The sequence below is a fragment of the Sminthopsis crassicaudata genome, chromosome 4 (genome assembly GCF_048593235.1).
Source record: "Sminthopsis crassicaudata isolate SCR6 chromosome 4, ASM4859323v1, whole genome shotgun sequence".
In the NCBI taxonomy this organism is placed as follows: domain Eukaryota; kingdom Metazoa; phylum Chordata; class Mammalia; order Dasyuromorphia; family Dasyuridae; genus Sminthopsis; species Sminthopsis crassicaudata.
In genome coordinates this window covers 453,002,407-453,020,511 of record NC_133620.1, presented here as the reverse complement: position 1 = coordinate 453,020,511, position 18,105 = coordinate 453,002,407, and the positions used below count along the sequence as shown (strand labels likewise).

Below are 18,105 nucleotides of genomic sequence, written 5' to 3'. Positions count from 1 at the left end.
TATGTTAATTATAAATTTTTTGGAAATATAAAATTTTAAATGGAAATTTTAAATCCCAATGGCTTAATGATGATAGTATCCTAATATAATTAAACAAAACAAAGCTAAGATATATGTATGAGAAAAAAATTTAAAATAAACACAAAAATTAAGGGCCTGAAAGTAGAATTAGAATTTAGGCACAGTGGCTATTTTCATATAAATACACATATTATGCATGATATTCTATAATATATACAATATTATATAGAGACATAGATAAATGTAAATGGACAATTGAGAGCAAAATGAGGACCAAAAAAGAGCTTTCAATAAGCTATGCATGTAATTCATTTGGATGTAGTTTTTGTCTTCATCAGCTCGGGAAACTCCAAATGTGAAAATTCCTTAAACTTCAGTTGAACCATCAATTAAACTTGATAACTAAGGTTAAACGATTGGTCCAAGGCCATACAGTTAATAGCCAGAAGCAGGACTGAAATCCAGATCCCCCTAAATCTAAGGCCACGTCTATGTCTCTTGTTCGTTGAGCTGCCTTTCCTATTAGACAGTGTATCAACTAATATCATCAGATCAGCATCTACAGAGAGTCTTTGATGAGACCAAACCAGTTTAACATTTGCTCTTGAATTATTTGAAATTTCAAGTCTCTTCTGTTTGTTTGTTTGTAATATATCACTCTATTAGCCAGACTTGAAAGAGGCAAAAGGATAGTATAGAAAAATCTTTGGATCAGGACAAGGAAGGCTGGATTATAGTAAAAAAGATAGATAGATAGAAGAGAAAGAAAGAGAGGGAGGGAAGCAGAGAGAGAAGAGAGAAGAGGAGGAGGAGGAGGAGGAGGAGGAGGAGGAGGAGGAGGAGGAGGAGGAGGAGGAGGAGGAGGAGGAGGAGGAGGAGGAGGAGGAGGAGGAGGAGGAAGAGAAAGGAGAGGGAGGGAAGTAGGGAAGGAGGAAGGGAGAGGGAGAGTGCTTTTGGCCATTAACTATCTTTCTGAATGTATTAACCTAAGACAAGTTGCCTCCTTTATCTTGGTCTCAGTTTCCTCCTCAGTACCAGGAAGATGTTGGGCTATATGACTTCTAAGCTTCCTTTCCTTCCTAGGTTTCTAGTTCCAAAGAACTAGATTTGGCATCCTATCTCCAACTGAAGATCTGTCTAGGCTTCAAATTTCCTCATCCTTCATAATGGAGAGAAAACTGCCCCAACTAGGCAGGATTGTTATATGGGTCAAATGAGATAACTTATGTATAGCACTATTTGTATGTGACCTTTGGCTATATTAAAGTGTCATTTATTACATAGAGTTTTGAATATGTTTTCCTGTTGGCCTTTGTGTAAAATTCAGAATTATTTTTTAAAAGAACTAAAAATAAGAAGACAAACAATTAACCTAATAACCTGTTCATTAATGCTCAAAAGCACCAGGTGCATCTTTGCTAAAAGCAATTACAAGCTGAGAAAAGGATGGCAATTGCTAGCTTGCTGTGCCCTCTGCTGGTAATTTCTTGGAATTGCAGCTGAAGGACGACTCTCCTTTCCAAGACTGTCTGAAGTGCTAAACTATCATTGGTTTGGTTTTGTCTGGGTTTTATTTTTTAGTTTGTTTGGTTTAAATATCTTCAGACAGGAGAGGTTCTACTCACCTCTCTCCCCCTCACATTTCCTTGAGGAACCTTTCAAACTTCTCTGTGTTTGTAAGCATCACGTTCAATATTGGGGACTTCTCGATAGTTCTCTCTCCTTGGCTAAGGCCCTAGCCCAAAATTTCACCAGGGAATGTTGGAATTTGGCTTGTTTCTAGTTCTTTCCAAAAAATAAAGAAGAAGGCCCTTACCTCCAATGCAAATTTCTCAGACTAACAAAATGTTAGCTATAGGAAAGGTTGTATTTAACCCAATAAAAATGTTATGGAGATATGAGTTCACAAAAAATAAAATTAATATCTTTTTCTTTTGGGGGAAAAGGTGGTGAGGTTCTACCTCACAGGGATCTATATAGAACTCCAGATTTGTTGTAACTCTCACCCTGAGGGTGAGGTTAACTGCAAAGGGAGAGCATTGAGCATTGCTAAAGTCCCATCTTCCCCAACAACCTTGGTAGTCCTCCAGACTAATCCTACTATGCTGGGGTGGAGGCTCCTCTGAAAGGAGGAACACCTGGGATTGCTAGAGATTCTGTCTCCTTCCCTGAACCTGGAAAGTTCACTTAACTCACAGTGAAGGACTTTCTCCTTCTATCCCATGCTACTTCTCTGCTATAGTTCCATCTTGGTCCAGGATCTCCCCAACTTGATTTAAACTTGATAAAAAGAGCTCATTTAGTCCTTTCCCTCCCTTCATCCCTCTCTATGAAACCCCAGGTCACCCAGACCCCATCCAAAATAATCAGGAGACAGAAAAAACTATCAGAGTGGATAACCTTCCTTTGCCTTTCCCTTGAACCTAGGGCCACCCAAACCACCCAAACCCTATCACTTTTCCTCCTTGCATCCCTTTATTTCTTCATTGACTTCTGGGCTGCCCAGATCATGATGGTGTTTCTAGGCAAAGAGAACAACATGGCTGCTCTCACCATTGCCAACTACAGTACTTCCAAGGAGATGGAAGACCATTAATCTTTCCTATCTAACCTGTGCTAAGATCCTCTGCTATGCCATTTATTTTATTTTATTTTATTTTAGATTTATTTTAGAGCCCCAGACATTGCCATCTGACTTGCTGCTGCCCGTTAGGCTCTCTGTTCCTTCCCCCATCACTGTATTCTTAGGAATTCTGGGTTTTCATGAACCCTATGGCTGAACTCTTTTATGGACATTGTCTCCTCCAATTAGTGTGAACTTCCTGAGAGCAGAAACCATTCTACTTTTTCCATTTGTATCCTTAGCTCTTAGCATAGCATTAAGCACATAGTGCTTAATAAATGCTTTTCATTCATTCATGCATTCACTCATCATCTTCATTTGCAAATAGTTTCTTGATCCATCTGGTTCTTTGGAGAGGTTATGTGCCTATAGAAACTTCCCTACAGTCAACTATATCTATATGGATCCAACTGGCTCCTTTTTAATATACTGTCTCTATTTGTCCCCTGTGCCTCTGCTCTCCCTTTTAAAGGAGTAGTCCAAGAGTGTAGTAAAGTATATAAATTGGCTGCATGTAATCAGTTATTCTTAATGTGAGCAAGGCAAATAATTTCCAACTCATCAAGGAGTCATAATTGTCTGTTCCTGATCAAAGCCTTCAATGACCCACTAACTCTTTTATGTGATAGAGGGAGCCATCATGAATGCCAGAGCAAAGTCCTTATTAAGGGGACAGTGAGGACCTAGAATGGCATCTGAGGGCATTTACTATTCTGTGTAAATCTACTGCTCAATTAGATTAATATGCCATCATCTATTTAGTCATTCTCTGTTAAAAAAGCAAACTGCCCACAGCTGTTTGCAATAACACATAAAGCAGTTAACTTTTTATAATATTTTATGAAATATACTTTATATTACATTATTATAATATATAATAATATATTATAATATAATATTTTAGGACAAAGCTTTACAATGCAATCACTGGGTCAAAAGGCATGATTTGATCTGTGACTTATTGAAAATTACTATATGGTGCTTCAAAACATGTACACAAATCTATGATCCTACTAACAATACAATGATGCATTTCTTATTGGGTGAATTTACTTAATATTTGCAGTTCTTTTATTTTATTTTCAGTTACCTTTTTGTTAGATGTATTACATTTCAAAATTATCCATTTTATTGGTCTTTTAGTGATTTCTTTTTGCAAGTCTATGAGGTTATTTTTAAATGAATTTTATTACCAGATTATTATATAATTTTCTCATTTTATAAAGAATGTTTTGAATATCATGCAATCTTCTTGTTTATCTCCATTTTGAACTGAATTTTGTCCAATATAATTAGTACTATGGCAGTTCTTATCTTTGGTGCTTCTATTTGTTGTTTTTAGAAAAGCATATGGGGAGCCCAGCTCCTTTGGATTACTCACTCTGCCATCTTGACTGAGAAAGCCACTATGTTATCGCCAACATCAGCACTCTTTTTTTGGCAGTCTGATTTGAAAATCCCAATGCCTGGGAATTTTGGGGAGTGAATTGGACATTTCCAGTTGGATTGCTTGGTGATGTCTTACACACAGCATGTTCAAAACAGAACTCATTATTTATTTCCCCCCCCAGATCCACCCCTCTTTCAAGTATCTATTTTGCTGTTGGGGTACCTTTAGGAAACTGAAAAGGTCAATGGTAATGCTCACCCTTGGGTATACCAGACTCACATTGTAGGTATGTATGCCCACTATGACAGGTTCACCACCTTGGAGTCATCTTGATTTTTCACTTTCCCCATATGTATAATTAGTGGCTAGGTCTTGATTCTATCCCCACAATCCTTTCTCACCACTGGTAGGGTCTCCTCCCTAATTAATCATATTTCCACTCCTCTGAAATACTGCATTCACTTCCTATCAAGTTAATCTTCTCAACAAGTCATCCTCCTCTCTCTACTGAAGTGATATTTTTGACCATTTCACTCCCCAGCTCAAGAAGCTCATATGACTCCCTGTTGCCACTGGGATTAAAGAGAAATTACTTTATTTGGTATCTGAAGCCCTTCACAATCTGCCTTTCTAAATTTATTCCATATTCTTCTTGATGTACTCTATAATCCTTACTGCCTTACTGTCCCTCATGTCCAACATTGTATCTTGGCTTCTATCCCTTTGCATATGATGTCACCCAAGACTGAGATTCAGGCCCTCCTAAGCTCTGTCTCTTGAACTCCCTAGCATCTTCCAGAGCTTCACTCAAGTACCAAGACACACAAAAAATATTAAATTTGTATGCATCTTGAGACTACTTATATGTGTATATGTTGTTTCCTCCAATAGAATACAATCTCTTCATTGTGGGCAGAGATTATTTTATTTCTCTCTTTGTATCACCAAGGTCTAGTCCAGTATGGCATACAGTAGGCATTTAATCAATACTTGTTGATTGATCAATTCTCCTTTGTATCTTCTTTTACTTAAATTGATAAAACTGAACACAAGGATTAGAACAATATTTTGTGAGGCTGGAATTCCCATTTAGACCCACCTCGGGAATGGAAACTATTTCTGATTACTTAGCTGAAAAAAGACCACAAAATAAATTCTTCCTTAAGTAAATTTCTAGTTCAATGTCGACTGTGTAACATAAGTTTCCCCAAACCTATTTATGGAATAGAACAAAGGCTGGATATACTGCTGTTAATGTGAGCATCAATTCTACTCTGAATATATCTTACATCTCCCTTTATTTGCTGTAGCCTTCTACCATTAGGACACAAGCTCTTTGAGGGCAGGGAGTATCTTGCTTATTTATACTTGTACTTGAGGGCAGGGAGTATCTTGCTTATTTATACTTGTACTACTACTTACTTGATAGAAGCTGATCTCATGAGCTAAAAAGATGCTTCTTCTGGAGCTATCCCGTAGGGTGTCTATTGCCAGGACCCCAAAGCTTCTTTTATAAGCATCCTCAAGAGGGAGAGCCAGGAACGACCCTTTACGATCCTTTGGTTTACGAGACGTGTTCCAGAAATGGATATTTCCATGATTCTCAACTTGTGGGACGTGGATTGGCACCCCTTGATCCACAACTGTAAAACTGAAGGGCAAAAAAGATGAAGACCACCAAGGGGAAGGAAAGCTTTTAGGAAGAGCTAAAAAAAGAAATACAATTTCAGTGATGGAAATCTTGCATTTCCTTCCCTCCCTCCCCCTCTCTTTCTCCTTCCTTCCCTCTCCCTCTCCTTCTACCTCCCTCTCTTCATCCTCTCTCTCTCTCTCTGTCTCTCTGTCTCTCTCTGTCTCTCTCTGTCTCTCTCTCTCTCTCTGTCTCTGTCTGTCTCTGTCTCTCTGTCTCTGTCTCTCTGTTTCTCTCTGTGTGTCTGTCTCTGTCTCTGTCTTTTTCTGTCTGTCTGTCTCTATCTCATTCTCTGTCTCTGTCTCTCTCTCTGTCTCTCTCTGTCTGTCTCCTCTCTCTGTCTGTCTCCTCTCTCTGTCTCTGTCTCTCTGTCTCTGTCTCTCTGTCTCTCTCTCTCTCTGTCTCTCTCTCTCTCTCTCTCTCTCTCTGTCTCTCTGTCTCTCTCTGTCTCTCTGTCTCTCTCTCTCTCTCTGTCTCTCTCTCTCTCTCTGTCTCTCTCTCTCTCTCTCTCTGTCTCTGTCTTTCTCTGTTTCTCTGTGTCTCTGTCTCTGTCTGTCTCTGTGTGTGTGTCTCTGTCTCTCTCTCTCTCTCTCTCTCTGTCTCTCTCTCTGTCTCTGTCTCTCTCTCTGTCTCTGTCTCTCTCTCTCTCTGTCTCTCTCTCTCTCTGTCTCTGTCTCTCTGTGTCTCTGTCTCTCTCTCTCCCCCCCTCCCTCCCTCTCCCCCCTCTCTCTGTGTGTTTGTGGTGTTATAGAAGGAATTTAAAGAACTCTACTGTAGAGACCCTGACTTACACCCCCCACGCCCCACCCCCACCCCCATGACCTGCGATTTCATTGATTTAGTGGATTCTGAGACCAGTGTGAGCATTGTGTGTGTGTGAGCGCATTTGAACCTTGGAAATTGGAAGGACTCGATTTCTCGTTTTGCTGACTGGACTGAAAAGGCGGAAGAGAAAAGGCCGTGACTGCGGATTAAACTGCGGCCTGGGAGAGCCGGTGGTAAAACATTTGTGGCCCAGGCCTGACTGAAGCCGAGGGCCCGCACCGGCCAGATTTCGGGAGAGGACGGGCCCTTGGAGAAGACAATAAGCACAGAGTAGAGGATCTCTGGGGGAAGCGGGCAGAATCAGGCGTGGTTCGGTGACCGTGGGCTGAGCCGCTGGGGTCGCCGGGCTCTCTCGGCGCGGTGAGACCACTCCAAAAGGCTCGTGATGGCCGGCGCCGCCCACGTCCGGAAGTGAGTCTGAGAGCAGGTTAGCGCTCACTATTTCCACTTAAAATTGTGTTGTTGTTTCTTTCTCAGTTTTTCCCTTTTTCTCTTCCACAATACAATACGGAACTGCGTATGATCTCACGGCTGTCCGTGCAGAGCCCTTGTCAGATGTCTTGCGGGGGAAGGAGAACAAGTTGGAATTCAAATCGTACCCGACCGCACGTTGAAAACTAACTCTACACAAGATGGGGAACAGCTCACTCCCCGGGTAGATGTGCGGCGAGAACTGAACATTCCGCAGCCCGTCTCTGGAGGCTCGTTTACTAGAAGAGGAAGCCGGACATCCAGGAGTGTTCTCCTGAGGGGAGGGAGCTCTTCCCACGGGGCCCTTCGCGCTGCTCCAGAAGCAGCCCCCGAAGCTGTCCTGGGGGCGGAGGACGCTTTGGACGGATCGGGGGATTCTCCAAGCTTTCCGAGCGCCTCGCGCAGGAATGGGAAAGTAAGCGGCGCCTCTTACCTGATGCCCTTCATGTCCCGGTAAAGCACTTGCTTCAGGACAAACGGAGCGTCCTCTATGGTGCACGCCACGATCCTCAGGAGGTACTTGCCCCGCTCGGGGAAGATTTTGTTTTCCTCCAGGAGGGAGATGTAGGCGCTGATCCTCTTGTTGCCGTGGGCCTCCGCGTCCTGGAAGCAGAAGGAGCCCGGGCGCTGGCACGCGCTCCCGGCCTGCCCCGCGTGGGGACACCCCCCTCCTCCTCTGTTAGCGAGCTACCGCCTACTGACTGTTTCTCTGAAGTCTGATGGGGCGGGACATGTTCCTGGCCAGGGAATCGGGCTTCAGTGACTTGTCCGGGCTCACAGCTAGGGAGTGTTAAGTGTCTGAGACAGGATTTGAACTCGGGTCCTCCTGACTTCAAGGCTGGTGCTCTACCCACTGCGCCCCCTAGCGGCCTCCATGTTCTCAAAGCCGTGGGGACGGTGGAAGGCAGGGTCCCTTAAGGAGGGAGATTCACGCTAGCTGGGGCTTCGAGGATCACTGAGAGCCCCATTCACCTTTGGGGGGTGAGGCCGAAACCACAAGGGGCTTCTCTCGCGCGCTTTGGTTTCAAGCGGGCGGGGCCTCTTTTGGCTTTATCCTGCTCAGCCCAGTTCTTAAGAACGTTTGACGACTGACTGACTGATGGCTTAGCGGTGCAACGATAAAGTCCCCGCAAGGTCCCACGCACCTCCCTGCCAGGGCCCATCTCCTCCCACGGTCCGAGGGAAGCAGGCTGAGGCCGGAGCGGGCTGGGAGCACCGGGCTGGGGGTGGGGTCGGACCCGGGAGCCCTGAGGATTCTGAAGTCTGAACCATCAGAAGCAGCCGGACCAAAACCTGCTTTCCCACTCCACGGCCGAGGCCCCGCAAGCTGGGCGGCCCAGTGGCCGCTAGGTGGCGCCGCTGCGTTTTGGTGTGACCTCGGATCCTGACCAGCGGCGTGACTAAAATTACTTCTCTACCCGCCTCAGTTTCCTCCACTGTAATGACGATGGACTCTTTCCCGGGGTCGTTGTGAGGACGGAACGAGATAGCTGTGAAACACTTAAAGTGCCTGGTATAGAGCAGGTGCTTAATAAATGCTCGTTTCCTCCCTTCCCTCCCTGCGGCCTGCTTGGCTGAAATGCAGTTTTGTCAACTGAATGTTTAATTTTATGAAGTGAGGAAAGGCCCAAACCTCACAAAAATGTCTAAGTCGCCACAGGGAAAGGGTTAAAAATGGACATTTCTGGGGCTGCTCTCGGGAGTCACTGCTTTGAGGGAGTCCTGCTTTGGGAGGGGGAGGGGCAAATCCTTCTCTTTTAACTAGTATTTCTTGGCTGCACAGGGCTGATCATTGGATCACTGAACTAAAGCTCCAGAAGCCTCCAGGGCCCAGTCCCTCACCTGACAGATAGGCCCCTGGGTCCCACACTATCGCCCAACTGCAGAACCGCGGTTCCCAGGATTCTGCAATGCCACCCCAGGCCCCTGGAACCAGGGCCCGCTGCTGGGGGGAGGGGCCGGGCTACTTCCCCCCTGCCCCCCACCTGAGTCAAGGCCTTGAAGACGGCGGCGTAGACGGGCTCCAGGTAGACGCCGCTGGTTTCGGCCGCCTGCTGGATCTCCAGCAGCCACTTCCTCCGGGCCCGGCCCCGGAGCTGCTCCATGTGCTTCCTGGGCAAGCTCATCATCAGAAACTCCACCACGTTGTCGAAGACCTCGCTTTCGTTGCCAGTGAGCTCGGCCACGACCAGGTCGATGTAGTTTCTGAACTGGTCCACGTTCAACCTGATCTCGCTGCCAGGGTGGGGCGCGGGGAGTTTTATGTGCAGTTTGGCTAAAGAGGAAGAGACCCAGACAGGGCGCTTAGCCAAGGGTCACTCGTGGCCATGGGGTCTCTTTCTCCTCCCCACCCACCGTTCCCAGGAGCTTGGGGAAGAGAGGATTCGCAGCCCACACATAGAGCTAGAAAGGGCCTCAGGATCCACTCTGCCAGCGGTCCCATTTCGCAGAAGATGCAACTGAGGCCCACAGTGCTCAAGGACAGGGAGAAGTCCTCCAATTCTAAATGCCAAACTGCCTACCCAGGGTTTAGGAGCTCATTATCCAGAGAGATTTATTTTGTTCCACCTCAAAAGTCAGGTTTATTAAATATATATGAGAGCCCAGTTTGGAATTGTCAGGAACCGTTAACTCTGACTTCAGTGGCTCCTTGAAGTTTCCGGGGCCCTCTCCCGACTTTCCCATCTCTCTAATCTTTGAGTTACTCTTTGGTCGGGGACCTGTGATTTCACTGCCGGAGAGAAACTTCCAGTGAGGAAATGTCTTCTCTGTGGCAGAGTGACATCTGTGCTGCACCATGATAATAATAATGAGGAGGAGGAAGGAGGGGAGGAGATGAATAAGAAGGAGGAGAAAGAGGAGAAGAAAGAGGAGGAGTAGGAGGAGGAGGAGGAGAAGGAGGAGGAGGAGGAAAGGGAGAGGGAGAGGGAGAGGGAGAGGGAGAGGGAGAGGGAGAGGGAGAGGGAGAAGGGGAAGAGGAGGAAAATCAGGAGAGAGAGAGAGGGAGAAGGGGAAGAGGAGGAAGATCAGAAGAGAGGGGAAAGGATGAAGGAAAAGCAAGAGAAGGAAGAGGAGGATGGGGAAAAGATGAGGGAAAAAGGGAAGAGGAGATGGAAAAGGATGAAGGAGAAGGAAGAAGTGGAGGAGAGAGGGGGGATGGGAAAGGAGGAGGAGAGAGAGGGAAAAAGATGAAGGAAAAAAGAAGAGAAGGGGGAAATCAGGAAAAGGAGGAGAAAGAGGAGAGCAAGATGAAAAAGATGAAGGAAAAGGAAAAAGAGGAGGAGGAGGACAGGGAGAGAGAGAAAGACAGGAAAGGATGAGGGGAAAGGAGGAGCAAGAAGAAGAGGAGGAAAACAAGGGAAGGAGGAGGACAGGGAGAAAGAGAGGGAGAGGGGAAAGGATGAGGGGAAAAAGTCAGAGAAAAGAGGTGGAGGAGACAATTATTATCTTATTTGATGCTATTATCATCCCCAAATTTATATATGAGGTAGACAGATATTAAGGGTCACACAGTTAAATGTCTGAGGTTGGATTTGAATTTTTATCTTTCTGACTCCAGACCCAGAACTCTGTTCACTGTGCCACCTACTTCCCTACTACTATAATATGATAAAGATTAAATCAAATAATAATATGAGTCAAAGAAGAAATATGAACCGAGGCCTTCCTGAATCTGAGGGCAGCTCCACTGGATGATTCCAGTATTCTATCATCCATCACTCAGGCACAAGAGGCCACAATTATGCTTGGTAACTCTTTGGTTCCCTCTTTTACAATGTCATTACAACTTTGAATTTCTTGCTGCTGCCATGCTAATTTGGACTCTCATCACTACATGACATGAATGACACTGACATGTCCATCTTTCGAATGCAGTGGTCTTCTCAGTTCAATCTCCTCATCTAAAACCCCCTCATCCCTTGGCTTTGTCTGGTCAAGTCCTATCTGGCCTGCAAGAAGAAAGAGGGGGCAGCTAGGTGGAGAAATGGATGGAGCACCAGTCTTGAATTCAGGAGGACCCGAGTTCAAATCTGGTCTCAGACACTTAACACTTCCTAGCTGTGTGACCCTGGGCAAGTCACTTAACCCCAGCCTCAGGGAAAAAAAAAAAGAAAGAAAGAAAGAGGAAGAGGAGTCACAGTGGATAAAATGGTGGACTTGGAGTCATGAAGACCCATGATGAAATCTTGCCTCAAAGACATCAGCTGTGAAACCCTGAGCAAGTCCCCTTTTCTTTCTGACCTCAGATTCTTCATCTGTATAAAATGGGACTTGGACTCAGTGGCCTCCAAAGTCCCTTTCAGATAGAAATCTTCCCTAGCTTAAATCTCACCTTCTTTATGGAGCCTTCTTTGAATGGTCCCAACCCATAGTGTTCTTGGCCACTGAACTCCTATTCTCTCCTTGCTCGTATCACTCACTGAGTACTTATCAATCCATAAGCATATAATAATCACTTACTATGCTAGATACTGAGAGAGATTCTAGGTTACAATAACAAAAATAAAACAGTCCCCTGTCCTCAAGAAACTTATATTTTACAAGTCTATTTTATGCTGTCAATTATGGTTTTATATGGTAGGTAATGGCTTACATTTTTGCCGAGTGTTTGGTTTGCAGAGAACTTTCTGTAGATGATCTCATTTGATCCTCAGAATAATTCTGAGAAGTGGGTATTATTGCTATTATTTGTATTTTTACAGGTGAGGAAACTGAGGCTCTGGGAGATCAAGCTCTTCTTGTCTCTAAGTTCAAAACTTTAACCACTGTGCTACCTAGGTGCTTAGAGAGCTGGTTTTCCCATCTGGATTTTAGAGTATTGGAGAGAAGGTATTATGTTTCATACTCCTTTGTAAACTCCATAACATCTAACGCAGTATTTAACATGTAGGACCAGAAACTTTGAGCTAGACTAGTATCAGAAAGAGAATTTGACCCCAGATCCCCTGACTCCAGAGATGCAGTTCCTTCTTGGAGGCAAAGCCAGCTGAGTGAATGCTTCCTACCCTACTGGGAAGTAAGGATGCACACTGGAGGACTCTGTTCTGGCTCAATAAATCTCCAAGTGTTGAGTCTTCCTTCTAGAAAATGGTTTTTTCCCTCTTTAATACTCTCAGGTCTCTCTTATGGCTAAAGCACCTGAGGTTTCTATTATCAGAGAAAAGTATCAATGGATCCTTGGAACTACAGAGGTATGAGTAAAACTGGGATGCTTTGGCGGTGCCTCCTGTTCTGATATAGCTGAGGGTCACTGGCTGTTCTCTGTTCATTTAAGGGCCAAAAGAAGAGTTTCATCCAAGTTCAGGAAATAGGTAATTCCATTATATTGGTAACAGTGCTATTGGTGTTAAAAAGGAAGCCCTCTTCAAATGGGTGGCAAGGGATGGGGACTTAGGTCATATGGAAGAGAAGCTTTTAATCAGGAATAAGGAGGAATGGGCAGAATGGGAAAGGTGGCTAGCTGGCCGGCCCTCCATGAACCAATTGGCAAATCCTTCCTGAGAACCCTCTGGGGAGAATTTAAAAAGAACTTGATTTGGAATCAAAGGACCAAGGTTTGTATCCTGGCTCTTCCTCTAATCACTTTCCTCATTTGCAAAGTGAGGGACTTGGAGTGAAAGTGCTCTAAGGAAAGTGAGGGCCTGGAGTGAATGTGCTCTAAGGAAAGTGGGGGACTTGGAGTGAAAGTGCTCTAAGGAAAGTGAGGGCCTGGAGTGAATGTGCTCTAAAGAAAGTGGGGGATTTGGAGTGAATGTGCTCTAAGGAAAGTGAGGGCCTGGAGTGAATGTGCTCTAAGGAAAGTGGGGGATTTGGAGTGAATGTACTCTAAGGAAAGTGAGGGACTTAGAGTGAAAGTGCTCTAAGGATAGTGAGGGCCTGGAGTGAATGTGCTCTAAAGAAAGTGGGGGATTTGGAGTGAATGTGCTCTAAGGAAAGTGAGGGACTTAGAGTGAAAGTGCTCTAAGGAAAGTGAGGACCTGGAGTGAATGTGCTCTAAAGAAAGTGGGGGATTTGGAGTGAATGTGCTCTAAGGAAAGTGAGGGACTTAGAGTGAAAGTGCTCTAAGGAAAGTGAGGACCTGGAGTGAATGTGCTCTAAAGAAAGTGGGGGATTTGGAGTGAATGTGCTCTAAGGAAAGTGAGGGACTTAGAGTGAAAGTGCTCTAAGGAAAGTGAGGGCCTGGAGTGAATGTGCTCTAAAGAAAGTGGGGGATTTGGAGTGAATGTGCTCTAAGGAAAGTGAGGGCCTGGAGTGAATGTGCTCTAAGGAAAGTGAGGGCCTGGAGTGAATGTGCTCTAAGGAAAGTGAGGGCCTGGAGTGAATGTGCTCTAAGGAAAGTGGGGGACTTGGAGTGAATGTGCTCTAAGGAAAGTGGGGGACTTGGAGTGAATGTGCTCTAAGGAAAGTGAGGAACTTAGAGTGAAAGTGCTCTAAGGGACCTTTCAGCTCTAAGCAGGGAAGCTCAGAGTAAACTCCATGTCATAAAAACCAACAGAAAAAGACCAGAGTGCATGACCTTTTAGAGAAGTTAAATATCCCATAGGAATGGAAAGGAAAATGAAAGCAGCTTAAGTGGAGCCATGTCTGCTCAAGAGAACTCTGACACACCAAAAGAACAGGACTGGAGAAATCTGGCAGCATTAGGTGTGAAGAGTCCACTGGGAAATTCTTGGAGGAAAAGTAATTTCTTCCATCACACTTGAGCTGTGATTGAAATTTTCCTTGGGTCACATGGGCTGGCTTCATCTGCCCTTTCGTTTCTGTTTGAGTGTTTGGTTGTTCTAGAGACAGAAGTGAAGGAAGGGATAAAGACTTGGGCGTCACCCCTCCCTGGCAATGCCAGCTTGCTGGGACTTCCTAACTCCCCTGAAGTGCCATAAATCTAAAGCTAGAAGGGATCTCGGGGAGTTATCCAGTCCCAAACCCTTATTTTACAAATGGGGAAAGTGAGGCTCCTAGAGGAGAAATGGATTTTCTCAAGGTCACTCATGTGTTCTAGGCTTCAACGCTGATGCGAATCAAGTTTCAATTCTTATTTCTCTGGCATGGAGGAAGATTTTTTTATTTAAATTAATGATGCCGGAGCTTATTAATGAGCTGTAACTTCAGGGATAATCGTTCTTTTAAAAATGTTCCTTTAGAGAAGTTTAATTTGCCCTGCCCAAAACTCTCTCTTACTGCAGCTGACCAATTTTCACTTTCCACTTCCCAATCTGAGTAGTTACCACCACATGGCCACAAGATGGCGCGCTTGCACAAGTTAATTGATTCACTTAGAGCTGGAAATAGATTATTGTGACCCAAACCCCCTATGAGACAGAGTCAGAGAAAGCGCCCGGGAGGAGCAAAGGTCTAGAGCTGGAGGGGATTCAGTGACCCTGGGCAAGTCACCTAAATTCTCAGTCTCAGATTTGCTCATCTGTAAAATGGGGTTGGACTCAGTGACCTCCAACTTTCCTCTTAGCTCTAAATCTGTGCCATTAAGTGCACTGTCTCGGTTTACAGAGGGGGAAGGGGAAATTTATGCAATAAAGGTTAAACATTAGAGGCAAGATTTGAACTCAGGCCATCCGACTATAGCTTCTCTCTGTGTGTGTGTCTGTCTCTGTCTGTCTGTCTCCCTCTCTCTTCCCCCCCCCTCCCCCCCGTCTCACACACACACATACAATCATTTTTCCTGAAACTGAGGCAAGAAGGGAATAACTACTGTCTATGTGGCTCTTTAAAGTTTGCAAAATGTTATACTTAAGTTTTTTTGGGTTTTTTTTTTTTTTTTTTTTTTTTTTGAGGCTGGGGTTAAGTGACTTGCCCAGGGTCACACAGCTAGGAAGTGTTAAGTGTCTGAGACCAGATTTGAACTCAGGTCCTCCTGAATTCAGGGTTGGTGCTCTATACACTGCGCCACCTAGCTGCCCCCTACTTATGTTGTCTTGTGTTTGATCCTTGCAACAACCCTGTGAGGAAAGTACTGTTTTAATCCCCATTTTACAGATGAGAAAACTGAGACTGAGAGGTTAAATGGTTTGCCTAGGGTTACACACTTAGCAAATGATTAAGGCAGGATCAAAACTCAAGACTTGTCTCCAAGTGTAACTCTCTATCCTCAGCATCATGCTGTTGATCATTCCTAACTTTTCCCTAGAGAAAGGGACTCAACCAATGATTTTATTGTTTAAAGGGAACTTCCAGGTAAGGAAGCTCCCTCCATAATGCATGTTGCATTTTCTCTGTAATTCACAGTCTTTGAGGGTTAGCTAGAGTCATGAGACTGTGCATTGCCCCGAGTTACACGGCAAGAATGTCAGCCAAAACATGAACACAGGCCCTCCTCCAGGCCATAGCTCTCTTCCTGAGCCTCTCCTGAGCTAAAATGGCCAGAGATGCTTTTCAGCTTTGAAATTCATGTCCTTTCTGGAGAGAAGGAGACTATGGGTACAGAATGGGGCATATGCTATCAAACTTGCTTTTCTTTGTCATGGGCATGGTACAGTGGGAAAAGGACTTGGATGGATTTCCAATAAAAGGCCAGGGGTCAAATCCCAACTTTGTTGTTCACTGCTGCCCTATGTTGGACAAGTCACTTCACATGTATACCCTTTAGTTTCTTCTATCCTAAGATAAAAATAATGGGCTAGTTCAAGGCCCCTTCCAGCTCTAGTACTGTTAGTTTCCTCATTGATAAAAATAAGGGAAATGGATCAATGATTTCCTAAGGTCTTTCCTACCTTCAGATCTCTGAAGAGTTGGAAGATAGTCACATGGAACATATATCAGGAAAGCATTGTGATTTTTTAAGACACACACTCAAAAGTTTAACAACAACAATGAAAAAAAAGGCCAGGGACAAGGGCTGGAGGAGGGAACACATACGAAGAAGCCATCTAGAGGTCAACTGAATCTCAACTTGATGGCATTTACCGTTGCAATCATCCCCGTCTTCCTCATGTGCCCATCACACCCACTGCTTGACTACAATGGACAGCTCTGCCAGGACATAGAATTCATCCCCTAAAGCTTGTCCCTTGTCTCTATCTACTTCTAGAGGCTCCAGCATCAAAGAAACACAAATTCTGTGCATTTTTCTTTCAGGTGTTGCATCCTTATACTCTCCAGGAAATACCCCATTGTCTAAGCAAGCCACAAGCATCCTTCCAGCTCTCCTGAGCCCAGAATAAGCGGCTACAGGCAGCCACCTCTGAAGCCTGGCATACCAGAAAGAGAAATCCTGAGCTCAGAAATGGGCTAAACAGTGGCCGACCTGAAGAGTCTGTGCTGCCATATGCCCTGGGAGCCCTTCTACAGACTGAAATGAGAAGAAGCAGCTTCTTTGACTACTCAGATGTAGCAAGAACAAAAGGGCACATGGCCACGGTCCCTTCAGCGCCCAGAGAGGGGCTCTCCTCCATCCAAGGCTGGCCATTTTCCCGGTCTACTTCCCTGCCATAAATAATGCCCTGATTCTGTCTGATGCCCAGAATCATGGCAGCCCTCGGAGAATAGTGAAGGTAGCTTTCACACACAATCAGTTCAATCTGTTTACAACACTGTCAGCAGCATCACAAAGAAAATGTCCCTGAGCTCCTCTGGGTCCCCTCATCCCACACTGGAGAAGAACAACTGTGTGGCTGGTTAGAAGACGTGGATCTTTTCAGTCATATGAGGCTAGATTAGGCTTACCTTTTATAGAAAACGAAAAAGAGGCAGGTTGGTATCATGAGGAGAGAGTAGGTTTTGGAGTCAGGACGGCCTGGAATTCAAATCCTGCCTCGGACACCATATGTGTCTTTGGGTAAGACCCTTCATCCCTTGTAATTCTCTTAGACTCTACATTGCAGGGAAGGTGCTGATTTGGAGGGTTCAATCCCCCAGGAAATCACAGGTCTGCTTGTTCAAAAAGAGCTGTCACTTGGAAGCCAATTTAGATTGGCTTTGCTTGGCCCTGATGAGCTCAAATGGTAGCAATGGGCAGAGAATTCCAGCTCAATACAATGACCTTGGGACTTAAAGCTGCAGAGACCTTGGAGGTCATTTAGATTAACTCCCCTCTCCCCACTTTTTATGACAAGCACTTTTTAAGGCTCATCAAAGAGAGTGACTTGTTCGATGTCATGGTGTCCATAAGAAACAAGACTGAAATTTGAATCCAAGTCCTAGCTCACCAGGAAGATAGGGAGCTGTCCAATACTGGAGATGTCTGAAGTCTCAGAGGTTGGGAGTATCTGAAAGGGACTTTTGGGTTCCTAGCCTGCCTTCAACACCTACTGGCTTGTGATCTTGGACAAATTACTCCTTGGTTTTTTAAAGTATAAAAGGGCAATAACAATATAGCATCGATTTCCAGGATTATTAAATTAAAGGATTAAACTGGATATTAAATTAAACTCTTATTTATCAGTACTAAATCCTGCCTCAAGCATTGGCTAGTTGTGTGACCTTGGGCAAGTCACTTAATTTATTTGCCCCAGTTACCTCAACCGTGAAAAAAGAAGATTGGACTCTAAAGTCTTTCCAATTCTAGATCTATGATACGACAACCTCTGAGATCTTATATACTTTTATAAGCCAAGAAAAAGGGGACTGAATTTCTTTGAGAAATAATTAATCTGATTATTGAATCAGATTATTTAGGCAGACACTTGGATTTAGCCTAATCATCAACTCAAGCTTACACTGAATTGTATTTTTCTATGATCCATCTCACCCACAACCACCGGTGTTTTTCCTGTGTAGGGGACCCATTACTGTGACCAGGAAAAGTCCAGTGCAACTGGTTGTTGTCTAGATCCATTAGTATTTTAGATCCCCATATGAAAAACCTTGTTCCTTACCTTTTTTCATGGATACCGTCTCCATGCCTTCCTTGTAAGTAAATAGAAGTTTATCAACCTCGCGTAGGTCCAAAAAGCCAGAGCCTTCATTATCCCATTTCTGAAAAAGAGCTTCCAGGAGTATCTTCCTTCGCATTTCCAAGATCTCTTGCTGAATCTAGGAAGCAAGGAGGATTGCAAAAGATGGAAAGGCTTAACTCCCTGTAACTCACTTGTCTTTTACACAGATGACTTCACCTCAGGCTGGAGCATGACA

At 44.6% G+C, this 18,105-nt stretch overlaps 1 protein-coding gene across 4 annotated transcripts in view; it reads right to left on the bottom strand.

Moving 5' to 3' along the window:
• Nucleotides 1-18,105, bottom strand: part of EFCAB5 (EF-hand calcium binding domain 5) — a 132,083-nt gene that overhangs the window by 19,377 nt on the left and 94,601 nt on the right. For all 4 annotated transcript variants that reach the window (XM_074263775.1, XM_074263774.1, XM_074263776.1 and 1 more), the window contains 4 exons: nt 17,850-18,006; nt 9,006-9,295; nt 7,454-7,623; nt 5,457-5,685 (listed from right to left, as the gene is read on the bottom strand). In XM_074263775.1, coding sequence (XP_074119876.1) covers nt 5,457-5,685; nt 7,454-7,623; nt 9,006-9,295; nt 17,850-18,006 — 846 coding nt within the window. The remainder of the gene's footprint in view (nt 1-5,456; nt 5,686-7,453; nt 7,624-9,005; nt 9,296-17,849; nt 18,007-18,105) is intronic.